This window comes from Protopterus annectens, chromosome 12.part0 (assembly GCF_019279795.1).
Source record: "Protopterus annectens isolate FY-2018-M chromosome 12.part0, PAN1.0, whole genome shotgun sequence".
Classification (NCBI taxonomy): domain Eukaryota; kingdom Metazoa; phylum Chordata; order Ceratodontiformes; family Protopteridae; genus Protopterus; species Protopterus annectens.
In genome coordinates this window covers 1,412,170,025-1,412,193,522 of record NC_056746.1, presented here as the reverse complement: position 1 = coordinate 1,412,193,522, position 23,498 = coordinate 1,412,170,025, and the positions used below count along the sequence as shown (strand labels likewise).

Below are 23,498 nucleotides of genomic sequence, written 5' to 3'. Positions count from 1 at the left end.
TAGCAATGGGAGTCAAGGGCACCTGCCCGTATCCCTTGTTAAGATCAGTAGTGGTAACATACTTAGCCCCACCCAGCTGCTCTAGGGCTTCATCTGTCCTAGGCATGGGGTAAGCATCTGACTCTGTGTGACTATTTAATTTCCTGTAGTCCCACAGAACCTTGTGCTGCCATCCTTCTTTGATACTAGCACCACTGGGAAGGCCCAGGGACTGCTGGACTCCTGAATTACCCAAGTTCCAACATTTCCTGTATCTGCTTCCTCAGAGTCTGTTTGACTCTCTCAGGCACCCTATAAGGGGCCTGCTTAATAGGCCTTTGGGGTCCTGTAACCACATGGTGCTGCACCCTGGTTTTCCAGTGAATATGTCCCCAAACTCCTGTAGCACTGCTCGGATTTCTCGAAGCTGGGTAGGGGATAGCTGCTGGGACATTGCTACCCTTCCACTGGGAGGGGGGGGGGGGGGGGGGGGGGGGTTTACGTTTTCATTTTTTTTTTTTTTTTTTTTTTTTTTTTTTTCAGTCTGTTAGCTCAAAACCCGATAAAATTTTTTTATTTAGGTTTTCCCCAATCAGGACCTTTTCCTTTGTTAAAGGCCCCCCCCCCCTGGGCCCCCATGCCCGAAATCAAATTAAACTTTTTAAGCCCCGAGCAGTAGGGGCAAAACCCCCTTTAAAGTTCATTGGCATTTTTGAGGACAAATTTTTGCTTATCCATGCTTAACAAAAGGGCACAAATTGATGGTGTTGATTGAGTATTGTCTTGATGTTTTATTTATTATTAAATATATTTACACCTATTTTTGTGGCTGATATTTCTGAGACATATTTAAGCTCTTAGAGTACTTGCATATATATTTGATAACACTGTACAGGCCTCTTCTAAATAGCCTTGCAAGTCTTCGTAACACTTGCCATTTAGATAATAATGAGAATACACAGCAAGATTTATCACCCTTTGTAAAGGACCTTAAAGTAGCTGATAAGGGGTTCTGATGGCAGTGATAACTACCTTATAGTCTGGGCATAAAGAGGCCATAGCTAGTAAACCTGTGCCAGCCTTTCCCAGGTGTGTGTTTGTGTATAAATCAAATCAGAAAGGCTGTGTCAGCTACTTGGGGAGGGACACTAAGCACTGGTTGGATAGAGAGAGTGTTGGGAGGACTTAGATTGGAACCCTGGCTAAGGACTCAACTCTATAGCTGTGCCAGTGGGGAGTCTTATTTGTGGATCTGGAGAGAAAGAGGCAGAAACCAGCCCCAGACTGACTGTGATCTCTGTATGCTCTTAAGGGAAATTGTATTTTACTGTGTGTGTACTTGTCATCCTCCAATTGTGTATGTCCCTCACTGTTCCCAGTGGTGAGGATTGAGGCAGCTTGATTACTGGGCCAGTGCAGGGGAGTCAATATTAATTATCCCCCCCCCCCCGAAAACTCAAGCTAGTTTTTCAAGTGACCTTTTAGAAACGTTGCTTGAGAGGACTGAGCCTATCTGGGAATACCTTAATCTATTCCCTGTCTTGACAGCCCATCTGCGGTGGCACTGCTGACCCCACTGTGGTGCAACACTGACATATCATATGCTTGCAACCTTAGGCACCACCTTAGTAACTTGGCATTTTGCTGGCTGGTTCGATGTAGCCATGTTAAGGGATTGTGGTCTGTAACTACAGTGAATTTCCTTCTATACAGATAAGGCTGAAGTTTCTGCAGTGCCCACACTATGGCTACACTTTCCTTTTCTACAGTTGCATAGCATTACTCCCTAGGTTGTAGCCTATGACTGAGATTTATCACTGGGTGCTCTTCTCCCTCTGAGGAAACCTGGCTAAGTACAGCCCCCAACCCATGGTTTGAAGCATCCAGCCACACAACAATTATTTGCTGTAACCTGGACTGGATAACACAGGGGATCCACCCAAAGCTCATTTAAGTTTCTGGAAAGCCTGCTCACATACTGGGGCCCACACTACTTTATCTGGCCTGTTTTTCCTTGTCAGGTCTGTGAGGGGAGCAGCTGTGGTACTATAACTGTGGGCAAACTTTCTGTAGAACCCTGCTGTACCTAAGAATGTCCTCACCTGCTTTTTGATAGCAGGTGCAGGCCATGCCTGAATGGCTTCCACTTTGGTAGGTTCTGGCCTTATCTTACCACAGCCCACTCTTATTTCCCAGGTAAAAGACCTCTGCCATACCCACTTTGCTGGGCTTAATGGTCAGCCCTGCCGTCTGTAATCTGCCCAACACCTCCCTGACATGCTGAAGGTGCTCTTGCCAGGATTGGCTGTAGATGGCAATATCATCTAGGTAAGCAAGAGCAAAATCTCCTGCTCCTGTTAGGATATGAGCTACCAGCCTCTGGAAAGTCAGTGGGGCATTTTTCATCCCAAAGGGCGTCTTCCTGAACTCATACAAGCCAAAAGGAGTCACAAAGGCTGTCCTCCCAGTAGCAATGGGAGTCAAGGGCACCTGCCCGTAACCCTTGGCAAGATCAGTAGTGGTAAGATACTTAGCCCCACCCAGCTGCTTTAGGGCTTCATCTGTCCTAGGCATGGGTTAAGCATCTGACTCTGTGTGACTATTTAATTTCCTGTAGTCCCACAGAACCTTGTGCTGCCATCCTTCTTTGATACTAGCACCACTGGGAAGGCCCAGGGACTGATGGACACCTGAATTACCCAAGTTCCAACATTTCCTGTATCTGCTTCCTCAGAGTCTGTTTGACTCTCTCATGCACCCTATAAGGGGCCTGCTTAATAGGCCTTTGGGGTCCTGTAACCACATGGTGCTGCACCAGGTGAGTGCACCCTGGTTTTCCAGTGAATATGTCCCCAAACTCTTGTAGCACTGCTCGGATTTCTCGAAGCTGGGTAGGGGATAGCTGCTGGGATATTGCTACCCTTCCACTGAGGTGTCAGTCTGAGCCTCACTGAGTAGATCAATTACCAGATCCCCTTCAGACTCCTCCTGCTATCCACTGCAAATACTCAGCACAAGGGCCCTATCATGATAAGGTTTTATCATGTTAACATGGCACAATTTGTGCCCCTGCCTCCTACCTAGAAGTTTGACCATGTAGTTAACATCACTGACCTTCTTTACCAACTTTTTGGGTCCCTCCCAAGCTGCCTGCAGCTTGTTGTGTCTGACAGGAATGAGAACCATCACCAGCTGCCCTACAGCATACTGTCTAGCTCAAGCATTCCTGTCATACCAGACTTTTTTCTGCTGTTAGGTTTCTGCCAGGTTCTCCTTGGCCAAGTCTATGTGTTCCCTGAGCCTTGTCCTGAGGTTTAGGACATATGCCACAACAGACTCCTTGTGGCATTCACACTCACCCTCCCACTCATCTCAAATCAGATCTAGAGGTTCTCTCACCCTATGCCCATACAGTAACTCAAAGTGTGAAGAAACAGTGGATTCCTGAGGAACCTCTCTGTAAGTAGACAACTTATGGGGCAAATATTTGTACCACTCCCTCTTAAACTGGTCTGGAAATGCCTGTGGCATCGTCTTGAGTGTAGGGTTTAACCTCTCAACAAGCCCATTAGTCTGGGGATGGGATGGTAGAGGGTTGTCTTTAGGTGCTTCACTCCACAGTGCTTCCACAGACAAGACAGAAGGTCTGACATGAAATTGGCACCTCTGTCAGTCAGTATTTCCTTTGGAAATCCTATCCTGTGGAAAATCTCTAACAAAACATTTGCTGCCTTTTCCACCTCAGTGGATTACAGAGTCCCTCTTCATGGTATCTGGTAGCATAATCTACTACCATTAGGATATAGTTTTTCCCTATGGAACTTGGCCTCCTCAGAGGCCCTAGAACATCCATAGTTACCCTCTGAAATGGCTTCTCAATCAAATGCAAAGGCATTAAAGTTGTTTTTACCTTGCTCCCTGTCTTGCCTACCTACTGGCACTGCTCAAAGGTCCTGCAGTACCCTGTTACATCTGTGGAAATCCTTGTTAAATAGAAGTTTTGCATAATACGTCTCTTATTATGCTTTATGCTCATATGACCTGCAAAGAGAATATCATGGGTTATGGCTAGAAGTGCCATATGGTAGGCTCTGGGCACTACCAACTGCTGTATTCTCTTACCCTCTAGCCCACCCTCAGGGGTCCACTCCCTGTACAGTAACCCTTTGTCCCAGTATACAGATTCCCCCTTCCCTTGAAAATCAGGTGCCTCACTAGCTACCTCCCTCAGGCCTTGTAATGTAGGGTCTGAGAGCTGAGCCTGTCTCAACTCTCTCTTTGTAACCCTTCCCAGCTCCCCTTCCACAGGAAGTCTGGCATCCTCTGACAGCGGTGGCTCACTGTCAGCCTGGGTACTACTACTACTCACAGCTGCCCTTGCAATCACTCTGTCCAAGGGAACATCAGTACCCACAAGCAGCTGTGGCTCACCTTCAGTCTCACCAGTCCTGGCTGAAAGTGTGTGGTCTGTCTGGGTCTCCCCCAGGCTACCAGACCCACACACTTGTCTCCAAGCCTGAATGCGTGTAACTGCATGCACACAGGGTACTGCATTATGAAAATCATTCCCTATCAGAACATCTGCAGGGATATCCTCAAGCACACCTACTTGCTTGCTTCCTTTTCCACCCTCCCAGTCAAGGTGAACCCTAGACAAAGGCATCTGGAATGCGGTCTTTTCTGAAGTTCTGACTGGAGTAGACTGGCCAGGCAAATAGTGCTCCTCTGTAACAGTTGCAGGCTTCACAATGGTTAGGTCAGGGGCTGTCTCTGTCTTAGCCATGGCCTCTTTCCCATTCACTAAGATAGGATATAACATCTTGTGGTAGTTTGGTACCCCTGTTGTCTTGAGACAACCTACTGTTGGCATTTTGTCACTCCCACTTACTGGCTCTCCCACCTTTTGTTCCCCACCTTGCCTCTGTGGACATCTATATGCTACATGGCCCCACTGGTTGCATTTACAACATTTAACCCTTTGTCCTGGACATATACCTGGACTAGTGGCTTCCCCTGCTACTGGCGGAGTCTGGACTGCCCACCATGGATTCCCTTAGACCCATGAGCAGAACTGGGTTTCCCTTTCCTGTGCAGTGATGTCCTGCTTGGTTTCAGCACAAAGTCAGATGGGTGTTTTGCCGGCTCCTACCCTCTCGGGTCAGGAGGCACATCCATCTACAACTCCACCACTTCTTACTGTTTCTGTGATCCTTCTGGTTCCTTCAGAGTCCCTGGATCCAGACCTTCCAAGTCCATCTGGCTTGGATCTGAAGGTAATTTTTTCTTCGGATCTGAAGCTGTCATTGAGTGGACTCGCTCTGACATCATCGGATCTGGATGACTGTCAGAGGTGAAGCATCCTTGTCAGATCCAAATCACTGGAGTCGACTCCCATGTTTTTGGAGATGTCTGCCCCTTAGTGCTTTGGCACTGAATAGCTGTGCTCCAACTTCCTCCTTGGGGTGATTGCTTTTGTGGTGGGAGAAGACAGCAGTCCAGAAGCCTGCCTTCTCTGTGCCAGTGTCTTCTTTCTCTCCAGAGCGGTCTGCCTTCGAGATAGTGAAGAGGGTATTTTCTGCTCCAACAGGACTGATGGATCCCACCCCCTCAGATCTTTAATTTAGTTCTCAGATGTCTCTATGCTTGGAACCTCATCATTCTGCTCCACAGGGAAAGGCAGCCTGAGACTCCCAGACCACCCAGTAGGGTGTCACTGTCTCTTCCGACATATCTCCAGAACATTCCACTGAGGAAATTCCTAGGAAAAGAAAGTGCAAGAGGATGCACTTGGACTTTTCAGAAGAGTCAGTCATTGAAGATACTGATTTCGATGAAGGTGAAGGGTCCCCATGATCACCTCTGAAAGATGTCTTAGTTGGAGACATCCTTGAGATCCTGAAGCAGGGAGGTGGTTGGATCTCCAGCAACCCTTATCTGGAGGAATCAGTATTTCTGGAGGCCTTTGGAGCTCACCCATCTACCTCGTGAATTACTCTGCCTGCTGATGAGCTCATTGATTTGGTCTCTTGGTGGGAGTGGAAGGAGCCTGACTTAGTTGAGCTAATCTGTAAGAGGTCAGATCGGATTCTGGCTCCACCTGTCAGGAAGGAATTTTTGAGTAAGGGGGTGCCTATGGATGCCCTGGTCATGACAGTGGCCACCAAGAAGGAGCTTGTTGAACAAAGTTCTTCTTTTCATCCCCCTAACAGGTAGTTAAGGGTGATGAACAAGTTTGGGAAGTGTGTCTATGCTTCAGTGACCTTCATTGTTTGTCCGCTAAATTATTTGGCACATTTTACTAGGTTGCGAAGGGACTTGATTGAAGGAAGTTTCAAAATCCTTTTCAGGGACCATTACTGCTGAGGCCGAATCATCTGTGGCCTCCCAGTTTGCTACCCTCCAATCCATTTCAAATTCATCCACGAGGCTTATTTTGCTTCCAGCTGAATGTACCTTAAGGGAATTGGGTTCAGGCATTTCCATTAAGAGGCATGGCTGGATGTGCTTATGTGATTTTACTGAGCCTTTTAAGTTCTCATTCGTTAATGCTTCCTTTGACGGCAGCTTATTGTTTGGCCCAAAAGTGAAGGACACATTATCCTGGTGTGAGAAGGATGGAAAGACCCTCTCTGCAGTGGACATACATTTTTTTGCCTCCTCACCTATCCTTTTCTAGTAATCAATAAGGTGGTTGGAAAATGTGGTTCAGGAAGTCCTAGTGTCCTTTCCAGGTTACATGTGGACAAAGTTCACTTAGGGGCAGAGGGGGAACTCTAATGGACGATGATGCCCCCATGGCAGAGGAGGCCTGCAAAACCAGGGGTTCAGAGATTCTTTCTCTAATAGACCCTACCAACCCTCCTGAAAGGAGGCCTGATTGTCCATCTCTGGAGGCAATCGGGGGTCAACTATCTCTGCACCAGAGAGCCTGGCTAGATGTAGCATGAGGGATCCCTATCACAACACTGACGACACCCAAAACACCGAACACCAAAAACGTAAACTACACATTACACACAACTATACATGCACTAACCCAAACCCTAACCCTAAGGTCCGACACTACTTTTCACACTTTTACCTACCCACACCCTAACCCTAACCCTAACCCTAACTCACTAAACCTAAAGCACTATTGCACACTTACCCTACCGCACCCTAACCCTAACTCACTTAACCTGCCCTTAAACCTAAACTCCATCACTATTGCACACTTCCTAAGTCCGACTAACCTAAATCCCTCACTATCTCACACTTACCTGTCACACTTACTGACACGTGCCCATGTCAGTGTTGGCTGTCGGGATTTCACCTATCATCTGTATCAAGTCAAGGGGAACCAGCATGAGACATTTAGGTGCAGAGGATTATTTCCAGAGGTTATATAATTACATTTTCCCTTCCATTTCCAACTGTATGCAAAATTTCTGATGTTCCACCCAGTCAGAGAAAAGCAGCAGAGCTAAAAATATAAAACCTGCTACAAGAAAGTCATCCAAGAGGTCCTACCAAACCACACAGAGTCCGGAACTTACTCAAGATTCTTTTTAGTGCCAAACAAAACGGGACTGGAGACCAATTTTGGATCTCAACATTTTGAGCAAGTCAGTTCAGCATACAAAGTTTTGGATGGTCATGGTTCAGTCTATTCTACCGTTCTTGGGCAAGGACAACTGGATGTGCTCAACAGACCTTCAGGATGCATATTATCACATAAAGATGAACAGACAGTCCAGGAGGTATTTACGCTACCGGCATGGAACCATTCACTACCAGTTCAGAGCATTGCCCTTTGGCCTCATCTTAGCTCCCAGAATGTTTACCAAATGCATGGCAGTGATGGCAGCTCACTTAAGACTGCAGGGATTCTGCGTGTTTCCATATCTAGATGATTGGCTCATTACCACCCCAACCAGGCATCTACTAACAAGGGCAAGGGATCAAGTAATTCAGATTTGTTCTCATCTGGGATAACCATAAATTACGACAAGTCTCAGCTACAGCCAACACAAGCCTTAGACTTCATTGCAGTAGTCTTCAACACAACATCAGTGACAACTTCTGTTCCTCTCTCAAGAGTACAGATTATCAGATTCCAGGTCAGAATAATTTGCAGTGCCAACATTTCAGCCTGATTGATCCTTTAAGTTTTGGGGTCGATGTCTGCTGTCATAATCTTAGTTCCTTGTGCAAGATTTCATATGAAAAATTTTCAGTGGGATGCTAGCAACACAATAGTCGATTCTTTACAAGTGCATGCCAGCACAAATAAGAATCACTCAGGCATGCAAGAGATATCTCTTGTGCTGGAAACACTCAGATGATGTTCTAGAAGACTGTCCTTTCATTCTACCTCAACCCAAGGCCATAGTGACAACAGACCCTTCCTATATAGGGTCAGTGGGGCACGTAATGGAGAGAGCAGTCAAGCAATTGGTCCCCTGAAGAGGCCAAATTGCATATCAGTGTCCTAGAGATAAGAGCAGTTCTCTTAGCATTGCAAGCCTTCCATGACACACTCCCTTTAGGGACAATTGTGATTCAAACAGACAATACATCAGTAGTTTTGTATGAGAACAACCAATGAGGGAGGAACCAGATTTTACCCCATGTGTCGGGAAGCACTCAGAGTGTGGCAGTGGGTGATCTTATCCAACCGCTTTCAGATAGCAATGCACATTCTGTGGAAGTCCTACATGATAGCAGACACCTTGAGCAGGTCCATTATTTTACCGCATGAGTGGTCTCTCAATATGAAAGTGGCAGAAATTATTTTCTGCCAATGGGGCCAGCCTTGCGGTAATCTTTTTCTCCCCTAAACAACAAATGCAGCAGCTACTTTGCCATAATCCCCCCTCATGGGAATCACTGGCAGACGCTCTACTTCAGGATTGACCCCCCCCCGGTCTACTTTATGCATACCCAGCAATTCCTCTAAATCCGAAATTGCACTTTACTGGCCTCATCAGTTTTTGTTCCCCTTCCTATGGCTTAATCTACTTTGCCAGTCTTGGATTCTGGATCTGATTCCAGACCTCCTATCGCATCTGACAGATGTGGTTCATCCGGATATCTTAAACCTCAAGCTAATAGCATGGTTTCTCCAATTCCATTAATAGCCAGACAACCGATGCTCTCTTCCCTGTCTGTCATAGCCTTTTATCTTCCCATAAACCATTTACAAAATAGTTTTATACAAGTAAGTGGAAAGGTTTGTTTACTGTGAACAACAAAAACATATTGATCCCTTTTCAGCTCTGATACATAACACATTTGAATTTTTGGCATTAATTTTAATGAAGGGGTGAGATTCTCTACCACTAAAGTTCAGTTAGTAGCAATATCTAATTTCCATATTGGATATGAAAGTTCTTCTGTAGCCTCTTCTAAATTTTGTAAAGCATTCTTGAGATGTTCTCTTATAAAGATCCTACTCCACCATGAGATTTTATCTTGGTACCGCAGGCCTTAATTAATTCCCCCTTTGAACCAGCAGCTAAATGTGATCTTAAGTTCCTGACCTGGAAGACTATTTTCCTAGTGGTCATTACCTCTGACAGGAGAATTTCAGAACTTCAAACATTATCATTGAAACCTCATTAGCTGACCTTTCATAAGGATAGTGTTATATTATGCACTGATGCATCTTTCCTTCCCAAGGTGATGTCAGAATCCAGTATAGATCAATCCATTAATTTGCCAGTATTCTTTCCTACATTTGCAAACAAAGGTGAATATATGTTACATTTATTGGATGTTCACAGACAATTACATTTTTACTTACATAGGACAAAAGAATTCAGAGGACAAAAGGAGTCAGGAAGACAGATCAGTTGTTTGTCTCCTTTGCAGATTTGTAGTTGGGCAAACCAGTTACAAAAATGGCTGACTGACTGTATTTCTTTTATTTGTAAGACGTTGGGTCTAACCTTACCTAAACCTGGAAGGACCCATTCAATTAGGTCATTGGCAACTTCTTCAGTGTTTCTATCCAGGGCTTCTGTGGGCAACATATGTGCAGCTGCAGCCTGGACCAGTCCTCATGCCTTTATCACTCATTACAATCTGGATCTGTTCTCAAGGGATAGCAGCTTTTGGCTCAACTGTAGACATGAATATCCTTCCTTAGAGTTCACCCAGGATTTTAGGTAGCGAGGACTCTGTCCCAACAGTTAAGGATAGAGTCAAAATTGATAACATCAGATAAAGAAGTTATATACTCACCAGAACATTCCATCTGTGTTGTACATTTTCATTCTTCCTCAACTTCTCACCCACCAACCCCCCAACCCTTTTCACAACAGACTTCTGGGAGAATGTGATTTTGTAAGGATTCCACTGTCTTTTATGTTGAGCTCCAGATGTAGTCCCTTCTATAGGACTGATACAAATGTATGTGTCGATATGCAGGCACATTTGATGATTTACATAAATTGATATCTGCCAACAAGATCTGAGGTATGTTAGGGGTTGGTGCATTATGAGTAAGGAAGAAGCTCAAGAGCTTTTTGGTTTCCATGAGCTTTAGTAATGGGTGAGTTGGATCCGAGGTTCGGATCTGAACCCAACAGTTGAAGAAGAACGAAAATGGACAAAACAGATGAAATTTTATGGTGAGTACATAACTTATTTTTCTCTCTCCATGGGTGTACTGATGGCCCTCTGTAGTAGAGAAAACAAAGTTTGTTCCAAAATTCAGTGTTATTGTAGAAACAGTTGGTAGCTGAGTCTAGACAATGGCTTACCTCCCATTCGCTGAAGCCAAGTTTGCATAAAATGTTGTGTGTTTATAAACTTGAAAATTTGCTTTATTCATAGAGCTAATACTAGTTTTATAATTGATGACCTGATTGGATAGCTGTGGTTGTGGTGTGTGTGTGTGTGTGTGTGTGTGTGTGTGTGTGTGTGTGTGTGTGTGTGTGTGTGTGTGTGTGTGTGTGTGTGTGTGTGTGTGTGTGTGTGTGTGTGTGTGTCTGTGTGCGTGTGCGTGTGTGTGTGTGTGTGTGTGGTCTGTGTCTTCCTCACTTACGTCCTCAGACTTTTGCAGTGATTTGTCTTGTTAGCTTTTAGGTGTGCTACGTTGAAGGTCATTTTAGCCTTGGTTACCAGTTTTGTATGTTGTTAGCATTTACTGTTTCTATGACACATCATGCAGATGACTTTGTTAATTTTGCTTCTGGGAATATTGATTTTTGTATGCAATTTTCTTTGCAGTTAAATTTTAATAGACTTTGTTAGTAGTTAAGTTGAGTGGACTTAACTACTACTGCATATACTTAAGTATCAGCACTACTAAGGCTCATGCGATGATCTTTTGTGTTGCTCATAAACTTTCATCAGCAATTAATGTACATTTTTCAGGAAATGTTGGTATTAGGGCTCTCCAAGTATAGAATCTGACATATCATTGGTATCATAGGACCTGATGATCGTTTTTCACTTTCAGATGAAATTTGTTATAGAAAAGGTTTTGGCTGGATTCAAATCACCATCGCCTTTCTTACAGTGATTCAGTGATTTTAGGTATGTGAAAAAGTGCAAGTGTATCATCCCTAAAATAAAATGCATTTGTACCACATTTAAAGATTCTGACTGCCATTTCTGCAAAGCAGGAAACTGAGAAGCAGTCTGTCCTATTGAGAGCAGCATATTCAAGGTGTTTGTATTGCTTGAGTAACCTCTAGTAAGAAGTAGACAGAAGACCACTCAGAAAAGGATGAACATGATGTTCTGCAGTGCCAGAGCCTAGGAGAGCAAATACAGTTAGTTATTAGTGTCTGGAAGTGAGATGGAATAAGCAAATCATAAATGGAGCCTGAAGTGTGGTCATTCCAGGATATCATCATGTTTGAGCTGACAGGAAGGATAGAACTGCTGGAGAAGTAGTGCTATGTGTTAACCATGCCACAGGCAGTTAGGTAGTAAGGCTGATGTTGAATTTTGTCACATTCAGATATATTCAATTTGAACTGTACCAAATAACTTGGCATTTTTAAATTATGAAAGTTAGTATTTTGGCTATCATTCATAAATTCTTATTTTCAAAAGCTGTAAGTATGCCACAAAAGCATTTGCAACATTTACTGGTTACTTTAAAGTCTTTGTTGCTAAAGGTTTAATTTGTCATTTCTCTCCCTTCCTTTAGGTCTTGATGACCAGTGCTGTCTAACTGACCCTCTTGGACTTAGAATGGCTGAGTTCCCTTTGAATCCCATGTTTGCCAAAATGTTGCTGGAGTCTGGTAGGTCTTGTGTAAATGCACCTTGTTTGTCACATTACATATCACAGTCTTACCATGATGCAGCGTGGTCAGTAGAGTTTTGTCTTTTGTCTCATTCATGCATGTTTTGTATAATAATGTTTTGCTGTTTAGTCTTGTGTTTATAGTAATTAGCTTTAGAGTTTACTAAGTTCAGTGCATTATGCAGTTGTGTATGCCTTTCAGTGTTGAGTCCACTTCTGACAATGAAAACCTTTCAGGCTGGATGGCAAAAATCCAAATGCACAACAAACCAATCTTGATATGTTGACTCTCTTAATAACATGGTAGCCACTTCTAGGAAGAAGCCTTTGATATTTTGCATTCAGTAACAGTATTTTAAAACTATTCTGTACATTACATTTCTTCCTTTAAGCTAGAAATATATACATTTATAAAATGTTTAGAATGATGGGTGTTGGGTTATACACTGTTCTGTGGCTTCCACGTTATATACAGTTAAAGTTTCCATCATGCAACTAAGCAACATGACATGACATTGAAATATTTTAAGTATATACAGTTTATGAAGAACAGCTGTAGAAATTATTGCATTTTGTAGTCGCATATGCCTTGCAGTGCTGAGTCTACTAGTGACAGTAAAAGCTTTTCAGACTTGTTGACAAAAATACAGTTATACATGAGACAAATCTGGATGTACTCACTGTATTTACCAAAATAACCGCAATTGCTAGGGCAAGAGGAACCATGTAATGTCCTGCTTTGAGTAACAATACTTTAAAGAAATACTATTTTACATTACATTTTCCATTTAAGCTAGCAATAAATATATACATGTGTAAAATGTTCAGAATGATAGGTATTCTATGCTATACTGATCAGTGGATATCACATGATATACATTTAAAGTTTCACCCATGCAGCAAGTAATATGAAGTTGTATGACACTCAGACATTATATATATATATATATATATATATATATATATATATATATATATATATATATATATATATATATATATATATATATATATACATACATATATATATACATTTTATGTTTGACACTGCTGACTTGCATAGTTTCAGCTTACTTGCAGCTTAGAAGAGTAAAGCAATTGTCAGGGAGCCACGAGACACCTGTAAAGCCTGGAAAAGGGAGGTTTTAGTTTCCCCTGTGGAGCACGACTGCATTTTCGGCAAACCAGTCTACAATAACAGTCAAGTAACTCCCTTCCTCCTTCCCTTTAGCTAGATGTGTATCAGGGGAGCAGACACCTTGCCATGCAGTGGGGTTGTAGGCCATAATGGCCTGCAAAGATTTTCCCACCGTATTCTCCCTCTCTTTCAAATGCTTAGGAGGACTGGATTTGCAAAGATTTAAGATAAAAGAGAAGATGGGAGGCAGTCAATCAGCACCGAGGAAGCAATGGCACACCCCCTGGTCAGCCAAATTTGTGCCTGAATACGCGGTGGGTGTGCTAACCGGCTACTCCGCAGCCAGTGATTAAATGGTTAGGTGTTTTCTCATATGATATGGTTTTGGTTGAAGCTGACAAGTCATGTTGTTTTGTTGATTAAAATTTGTTCAAAGCTAATTAATTATTTTATTAATGTATTATAATAAATGCTAACAAGTCTTGTTGTTTTGTTAATTAAAGGTTGTTCAAAGCATAATAAATGGTCACATTTGCAGCATGGCTTGGTGTTTTATTTTGTTTGGAGGGGCATCGTAGCTCTTATTGACAATCAGTGTAGGTAGTTGTGTGATTTGTGATTTTTCAGCAGATGAATATATATTGTTGATTGTCTTATACATAGGTTCATAGGTAGGTACCAGGCTATCGGCCCTAGGGCCTATAGGAGCCTTGCCAAAAAGGTACCCTGGCTTTTGCCACTCCAGAAAATTATTTTCCTGTGCCCCAGTCGAGCAGAGCCACAGAGTTGATCCCCAGGGTGAATTTCCTATTTCCCATCCAGTCATCAAGATTTTTCTTGAAGAGTGCTAATGAGGAGCTTTGTTTGATATAGATAGGTAGTTTGTTCCAGAGTATGGAAAGTCTCTGGGACAGGAATCTATCCCTCCAGCATGTTCTGTTTATTATGTTGACAAGGTTTAGGTCCGTAGAGCGTGTAGCTCGGGGGGATTGGGATTTCTTTAAGTGGAGCATGTCCAACAGTTCTGGGTTTGACATAGCTTTGTATGTTAGGCAGAGATTGCCTCTGAGTAGGCGATATGCGACGGAGTAAAGCTGGAGTTTTTTGAGACGGTCTGCGTAGGGCATCTGTTTGAGGCTGGTAATCCTCTTTGTGAGGTATTTCTGCAGCCTTTCCAGTTGTTGTAGATGTCTTTGAGATACATACCAAAAGGGGCATTGTACTCTATAATGGGTCTAATGAGTGACGAGTAGAGGGGAACAATGACCTCTTTTTTCCTGGATGAGAAACCTTTTGTGATGAGATGTGCCACGTAGAAAGATTTCCTGACTACTGTGGTGATTTGATTATCAAAGGAGAGACTACTGTCCACCTGTGTCCCAAGGTCTCTTGTCACACTTTCGGTGTTAAGTAGACTACCACCTATGTGGTAGCTCATGGGTACAGAGTTTTTACCAAAGGGGATGACAATGCACTTTTTGGCAGTGAGCTTGAGGCCATGGCTTTGACAACAGGCATCTGTCTCAGCGAGGCCCTTTTGTAGGATGTCCACATCGTTAGGAGTTTCAATTATGGCTTCTAGTTTGCAGCCATCTGCGGACTTCATTAGCCAAAGACCTTCTGTGGTAGCCTGTACTTCAGAAAAGTAGATACCAAGCAAGAGAGGACCCAGGACTGAACCCTGTGGTACTCCACTTGTCACTGGTCTGAAGTCGGATTTGGAGTCTGCTACTTTCACAGTGTGGGTTCTGTCAGTGAGCCATTTGGCAACCCATCTTGTGACATAGGGATTTATACTCCTTAGTGAGTTTATCTATAATTCCAGAGTGGGGGATGGTGTCAAAAGCCTTGGCGAGATCTAGATAGGCTGTGTGAACCACCTTACCCTCGTCTATGGCTTTGGCGACTGCTTCAAAGAAGTCAGTCAGGTTTAGGAGACATGATCTGCCTTTTACAAACCTGAAATGGGTGGAGTCCAGAGTTTGGAGATTACCATTGCCTTTGTTTATAAGTTCCATGATGATATGTTCTATAGCCATGCAGACCAGGCTCGTTAGGCTAATGGGGCGGTAGTTCCCAGGGTCCGTGGTGGCTCCCACTTTGTGGAGTGGGATAACTGTCGCTATGCGCCTATCAATGGGCACAAAACCTGAGTTGAGGCTATGATTGTACATGGTGCTTAGGTGGGGTGCCAGTTCATTCTGTAGTTCATGTAGAACACAGCCTGGGATGTTGTCAGGTCCCATGGATGCTGTGTTCTTGGTTTTGGAAAGTGTGTTTTTTTACCTGTGCAGTCGTGATTACAGGAACTTTGCATTCTCCCGGTATAGAGATGGGCCCTTTAGGGTTGGGGGGTAAAGCTAGCACTGAACCTATCTGCCAGGATGTTGGCGATATCAGTTGGTTCTGTATATTTAGTGCCATTGTGCTGTAATTCAGTGCAGATCTGAGTGTTGCCATTGAGATTCTTGACATAGCTATAGAATGCTTTGTGGTTGTTTTTAGAATCAGTGGCGATTTTGTTTTCATAACTAGCTTTGGAGGATTTTATGAGGTATCTCAGCTTCTTACTGAGGCTGACCAGGAAGTTCTTCCAGTCATGGGATTTTACTCTTTTTTGCAACAGTTTCTTTCTTCTGTTGTAGAGTTTGTTTATGGCAGGGGACCACCAGATTGACTTCCTTTTTTTGGAGGATAGCATTTTAGTTCTGTTAGGGATAGCAAGATCCATGCACTCGTGTAAGTGCTTATAAAGTGCATTTGTGTAGGATTCAGCAGTCGTACCTCTGTTGCCTATCTGCCTGGGTGTCGTGAAGTTTGCCACTTCTGTCATAAGAAGCGTGAAGTTGGCTTTGGAGGAATTTTTTACGGTGGTTTCCCTAATCGGGGGTGGGGGCGGGATGTGGATATCCAGGCTGGTTAGCTTGTGGTCGGAACTGAGGAACTGACCTCTGGTGTGGAACACCGGTCGCCCATGTTGGTAATGACCAGGTCTAGGATATTGCTGTCCCTGGTGGGGGGTGTGGATAAGTTGATCCAAGGTGTTGAAATTTATGAATTCCAGAAAACGTTGAGCAAAAGAGTTGGTACATGAGTAGTTTTCCCAGTTTAGTTGCTCATGATCATCACCTTTATTCTAACGTGATCATAACACAGCCATGCTCAGGTTAAAGGGCATAATCAGAAAATTAATACAATTTTCTCCTCATTTTCCCCAACCAACAGCAGCTTTTGGGGGCTTCCCCCACAGTCAAGGATGATTAAGGGGGACCCCCTGCAGCCACAGGTATTGTAGGTATCTAAAGCTGGCTATGTTGTTAGTTGCAGTGGAGAGAATGTCCACCAGCAGGGTTTAACTAAGCCAGGGGCACTATGTCAGTGGTAAAATATTTAATGGAATTGTGAAGCCTGTTACTTGATAAAACACTGTTAGTATAACCAGAGATATCTTTGAATTTTAAAGGAGATATAAATAGGAGTATTACCCACCTGCTTTATTAAGTATACATGATTGCAGTACTAGCTGTTAATGATTTGACAGACATCTTTCATTCAAAGACATTCATTTCATTCAAAGTCACTCTTTCATTTCAGACATTCATCTTTTTGAATAGCAACAAGATACATTTTACTTGCACACAGTGAATGATCACAGCATTTGTTAGTTTTTGCAGTCCATATGGCTGATCTACTATTTCTGCTTTGTTATTAGGAGATGACATAATGGTTAAGGCATTTAGCTAACATGGTTTGATTATCATCTTTGGTCACTGACTGGTTATTGGCAAGTCATGTAATAGTCAGTAGACTGATTGCGTGGTATTTACATATGAATGAATGTGTTTTCATGAATGCTTATGCAAATCATTTTTCCATAGATATACTGAATGTGTGATCTAGTTACCACGGTTATATTTTACCTTTGATTGTTTTTTATTATTATTATTGTGCAGTATTGTGAATAAAGTCATCAGGAAACTTAGAATGCATAGTGACTGGCACAAAATCACAATTCAGATAACTGTGCAACTCTGGAACAACTGGTAACTGCATCAGTTCTTGGTGAGAGCTGTCCCTTTTTGCTAATCTCAAGGATACTTCCTGCTACTGGTATGAGAATTTAGAGTAACCCTGACTCATAGATGTCTTCAATTACACTTAAGCTTGCGTCCTTTTTTAGAGTCTGGTTGTAGTATGCCAATGTATTGGCTTGCTTGATAACAGTTTGTTGTTGTGCTGAGTGACTGCCAGATTTTGATTAGTTCGCAATGGCTTCAAAGTAAACAGTACATTATCTGGCTCTGGGACACAGAGGGATAAAGCTCTGAAAGCATGTGAGGTGGCCAGTGTTGGTCTAGTCCTAGCCACTCAAGGGACTGAGTAAGGAAGTATGGGAGTGAGTGCTGATACTAGCTCTCTCATCCTTTGGGGGGACGGACTAGAAGCAGCATGGCTCAGTGTAACTACAGCATGAAGAGCCAGGTGAACCTTTTACTGCAAGGTTGTGCATGCACCTCCTGAAGGCAGCACTAGCAGAGCTTGCAAGATTGCCATGGGGGGATGAGTTAGGACATGTCCAGTCCTTGGCAGTTCTATGAAGCTGCACCAGCATCCTTTTCAACAGCCTCTAGTGTGGGTCTTGTAGAGCCAGCAGGGTGAGGCTAAAGTGGTCCAGCAGAGCTAGTGAATTAAGGATATTAGCTGGTCACTTGTGAAGGTTAGTTGCAGGGAGCAGGAACAAATAAAAAAGTAAATAGTACATTAGACCAGGATTCAAAGTAAGCAGTGCATTAGCAACTATATCATAATACAATGTTTCCTTCTGCTGGACTGTTTGTCAGACAGTTCTTACATCTGGCATTTCTTCTGGTTATAATAATACTGATATAGTAGGCAACTTTGTCTTCATTCTCCTCCCCAACAAATGAGTTGGTGATAACCCAAATGGCTGTAATGGAGTGTTTCTTTTTGTAAGTACTGCTAAATAGCATCTTGTCCAGAGATGGTGGCACAGTTTTCCATTATATTTTTTGACAGTTTAACTCTTTCTACCTGACCATTACCCAGGATAACTTGGTAAAATGTTAGACACAGAAATTCCAGCGAGGAAAATATTTTTGCTGACAAACATTGGACTATAAACCAAGAAAATCCAACCAGAAAGATGAGTAACCACGAACACCCAAGCACCAAGTGACCAGTGGTTAAAATGGTTTTAATATTCAAAATAATCCATAATGAAAGGATAAGCACTTTCATCTCTGCATTAGTTAGACTTCAGATAATGAGCTAGAAAATATGTGAACACTTTATATTCTCTGCATATCACATGACACATTTAAAATCAAAGCTTCTTAAAAAGACATTATGTCAGATTAAACAGAAACAGGAATGGCACTGCGAACAGTAAAAAAACATAGCAGTATACTGTTAAACTAATGACTTTAAATCAAAATAAAGAATGGTTATGAATTGTTTGATAAAACAGAAAATAGAAAGTAATTATTTAGTAAGCTGGTAATAGATATGATGTTATTAAGACCTGGTGGGACAGTGGCATTAATATAGGTTTGCCACCAAAGTTCTCTGTGTGCCAAAATAATGGTCCAAGGGCCGCCTCCTCGATTTCAGTCCACTTTCTCTAAAACAGTAAAAGATAAGTTGTGGTCATTATGCTTAGACAAATGCCTAAACAGAGCGTTGGTAGTTTTTCGTCATTTGACATCATAGGTATGCTCATATAATTGCTGTTTAAACTTATGTTCAGTTTTTCTGATGTAAAATGCAGAGCATTGATTGCATAAGGTGATATATACGACACCCTGGGTGTAACAGTTATATCGTCCCTTAACCTTTAATGTCTTGTTGCCCACATGGATAGAATTCCCTGGCTTTATATAAATTGGTACTGGCCACATGTACCACTCTTGGACATCTTACCAGACTCAATTGTACTGCTGCAGGTAGTGTTATCAAAGTAATTCTTAAAACTGCATTCTCATTTGTACATTATCTTAGGACATGCACCATGTCATAAATGTCCCTGTCATTAGATACAAGTTGCCAATTCTTAATAAGAATGGTAGCTATTTATGAGCTGTGTGTGTTGAAGGTAGTCACAAATGAATGGCCAAAGTTCATATCAGTTTGCTTTTGACTACTAGTGTTGTCATTTTTGGTAAAAGTCCTGGAACTATAAAGTCGAACATCATTGGTAATAAAATATACCACTGGGTTAGCAGTAATACTCCTACCTAAATGTGGTGTGTATACGCCTGCTAGTCTTTTCTGGATGACCTTATCCTTGATTGATTGTATCAAAGTTGCAGGGTAGCCTCTGTTTTTAAACATATCACTGAAAATATTACTCTCATTAATAAAATCCTCAAAGATGGATACAGTTTGAGGGTATCCATCACAAGATGGTGAGGGCTGCTAAAAGTCTCCAAAGAGTTCTTCTCTGGATCCAAGGTCCTTTGGATCTGAAGCCTGGTATGTTTTGTAGGAACCATGCACCTGAAATAGTGCTTAAGCCTGTTTCACCCTCTTTGCCTGAAAAATTGTTTCAGACTCCGAAGAAACTTTCCAGGCCTAATTCCACAGAGTCTTCTAGGTCCTCCAGAAGTTTGTCAGAAATGGATATGGATAGGATGATGTGAAAAATTTTTCAGAGCTCAGATCCAAATGGGGGTCTTGCCAGCTCCACCCCCTACTGGATTAGTAAGTGTGCTCTCAAAGTCCATTTTATGTCCTTCTCTGATCTGACCTGTGGTTTTGGAGCCCCAGGATCTGACATTCCCAAGAGGTTTGATGTCGGATCTGAGGAAAGTTTCCTTCGCCACTCATTGTCCCTGTCTGTTCTGCTCCGATATCCTCAGAGCAGAATGGGTCCCGGAGCCGAAGTGATGGAGTCAGATCTGAGGAGGTCGGGATCGGCTCCATTTTTTTCAGATCCATCACTTCCCCTCGGAGCTACAGTCATCGACATTTCTGATCCAATTCTCCCCTTGAGACTCAGAACCGGGGTTGACCTTGATCTGCTTTCATTGGAGGTTTTGGCTCCAACAGAGTGGGTCAGAGCTTCTCCCGGTCCCTTGACCTTTGAGGTGGTACAAAGGGCTTTTTCTCTCCAGAGAGAACCATCTTCTTATGTATCAAATCTTACCTCTTTTCTCTCCTCAGTTCTGAGGCCTGATTCGGTCAGACCTATTCCACAGGAACAGCTGGTTCCATTAAGTCTCCAACCAGTTCCAGTAGAGGAACTCCCACTCTTCCAAAACTCTTCAGAACATCCCATGGAAGAGGTCCCCCAGAAGAGGACATGTAAGAGGAGACATATATACTCCCCCGTTGAGTCTCTCACTGAAGACATCAATTTTGATGAAGGAGAAGGATTCTCCAGATTACCGCCAGATGACATCTCCTTCGGAGATATTCTAGAGATCCTAAAGCAGAAAGATGGTTGGTCTTCCCAAACCCCTTCTCCCAGAGTCAGTGTTCTTGGAGGCTCTTGGTTCTGGCTTGTCTACGTCTTTGGTAAACCCCCTTGCAGATAAACTTATTGATCTAGTTTTCCACCAGGCATGGAAGGAGACGGATACTGTCAAGCCCATTCCCAAGCACCCTGACAAGTTTTTGGCCCCACCTACAGACAGACCCCACTGGAGCAGAGGTGTCCTGGTTGATGCTATGGTGGTGGCGGCAGCCACTGAGAAAGAGCTAGCAGAGCAGAGCTCTTCTGTTCATCTGCCTAACAAGGAGTCCAGAGTGAAGGAGAGTTGAAAAGCGAGTCTTTGCCTCAGCTACTCTGGCTCTGAGGTCACTTAATTGTCTGGCACACTTTACTAGGCTTCATAGAGATTTGACGAAATAACTTTCAAATACAGTCTCAGAGTCCATGTCTGCTGAGGATTTCAAAAGGGCTTCATCTCATCTGGCCACACATTTATCTATTTTGAATGCTTCAATGAGGTTGATCTCTTACACAGCTGAAGAGACCTTATGAGCAGCCAGTTCAGACATCACCATAAGGGGACATGTCTAGATGCAGGTATTGCAGAACCCTTTAAGATGTTTATTAATGCCCCTTTTGATGGTACTTTCTTGTTTGGACCATCAGTGAAAGAGCCGCTTACCCATAGTGAACAAGAAGGGAAGACCCTGTCTGCTAAGAGTATCAAGTTTTCAAGGCCTTAGCGAACCTTCTCTAGGAACCAGAGAGGCGATAAGAAAATTTGGTTTTATAATTCTCTGGGTCCTTTCCAGGATTCACATGGGGAAAATTCCACCAAAGGCAGAGATGAAAAATTTAAAGGCAGACATTGCCCTAGAGGCAGAGGGGGCCCGCAGAACCAGGCCTATAGAGATTCTTTTCCAGACAGGCCCTGTCAGCACTCCTGAAGTGCTGCCTGACTGCCTAACTCTGGAGGAAGTCGGAGGTTGGTTCTATTTGCACCTAGAAGCCTAGACAAACATTACACAAGTTCTGTGGTGCTAAGAATAATATCCAGAGGTTATTACATACCATTTTCCCTTCTTATTCATTGTCAAAGGAAAAAAAATTCCCAGTGTTCCACCCAGTCAGTGGAAGGGTGCAACACAAAAATACAAAAGCTGCTAGAAAAAAGAGCCATCCAGAGAGTCCCTTCTGACCAGATAGGATTTGGAACTTATTCACGCTTCTTTTTAGTGCTAAAGAAAACAGGGGACCCCAGACCTATTTTGGATCTAAGCAAATAAAACCAATTTATAAAGAAAACAATGTTCTGAATGGTCACGGTTCAGTTCATCCTGCTCTTTCTGCACAAGGATGATTGGATGTGCTTTGTAGATCTTCAGGACATTTACTATCACATCAAAGTGGACAGATGATCCAGAAGACATCTCTGCTTTCAGCTGGCAGATGGTCATTACCAGTTCAGAGCTTTGCCCTTTGGACTCCCCACAGCCCCCAGGGTGTTTACCAAATGCATGGCAGTAGTCACAGCTCACTTGAGGCTGAAGGGATTCCAGGTATTTCCATATCTAGACAACTGGCTTCTAACCGTGCCATCCAAGCATCAACTTCTACATGCCAGGGATTACTTGCTCCAGATATGCGACTCTTTGGGCATTATGATAAGTTATGATAAATCTTGCCAAGTCAAAACTTGGACCAGCTCAGAGCCTGCAGTTCATTTGGGCAGTTTTGAATACATCAACACAGATACCATCTTTACCTCTCCACTGCATTACTTCTGTTAGAAACCAGGTTCAGGATATCCTTGCCCATCCCTCCCCTCCAGCAAGGTTAGTGCTTGAAGCACTTGGGTTGATGCTATTATACTACTTCCTCTTGCATGTTTCTTTATGCGGGTTCTTCAATGAAATCTAGTTGTACAGTGGTCCATTCTATATCAACCCCTTTTTTCGAGTAAAACACCCCGATATGCAAACAACACATTCGCTGGTGGATACAATCGTATGACCTTCTTCTGGGCAGACCTATTGCTTTACTGAATCCAGTAGCCACAGTAACATAGATGTTTCTCATCTGGGGTGAGGGGGATATTTCATGGAAAGAACTGTCCAAGGCATGTGGTCCCCCAAGAGACCAAGTTGCATATCAATGTCCTGGAAATGAGAGCAGTCCTTTTAATGATGCAGGCTTTTCAAGATGCTCTGCCATTGGGGACGATTACAATTTAGACCAGCAGCATGCCCATAGTCTAGTACATTAACAAGCAAGGAGGACCCCAATACCCGATCTTACTTCCTTTGCTGAGAGGTCATGAGGGTTTGGGAATGGGCGATCTCATCAGATCGCTTTCTTATTGCAACGCACAACCTGGGGAAGACCAACATATGTGCCGACAAACTAAGCAGATCAATTTTGATGCTTCACGAGTGGTCTCTCAATTAGTCAGTAGCAGACATGATCTTTAGGCATTGGGGCCCCTTGCTTTGACTTATTTGTCACTCCCTTAAACAACAACTGCAGCAAGTACTTCATTCTAATCCCCCCTCAGGGGTGTCACCGAAAGATGCTCTTCTTCACACTTGGCCCTTTGGTCTCTTTTACACTTATTGTCCTGTTCCCCTGATTCTAAGGTTTTTGCAGAAAGCAAGCAGTTTGAAGAGCTCAGCATTCCTCATTGCC

General features: G+C 43.1%; 1 protein-coding gene across 1 annotated transcript in view; it reads left to right on the top strand.

The window, feature by feature from the left end:
- DHX35 (DEAH-box helicase 35) overlaps window positions 1–23,498 on the top strand; it is an 844,978-nt gene that overhangs the window by 526,507 nt on the left and 294,973 nt on the right. Inside the window, exon 15 of the mRNA XM_044090458.1 lies at window positions 12,125–12,220. Within this exon, the coding sequence (XP_043946393.1) occupies window positions 12,125–12,220 (96 nt within the window). The remainder of the gene's footprint in view (window positions 1–12,124; window positions 12,221–23,498) is intronic.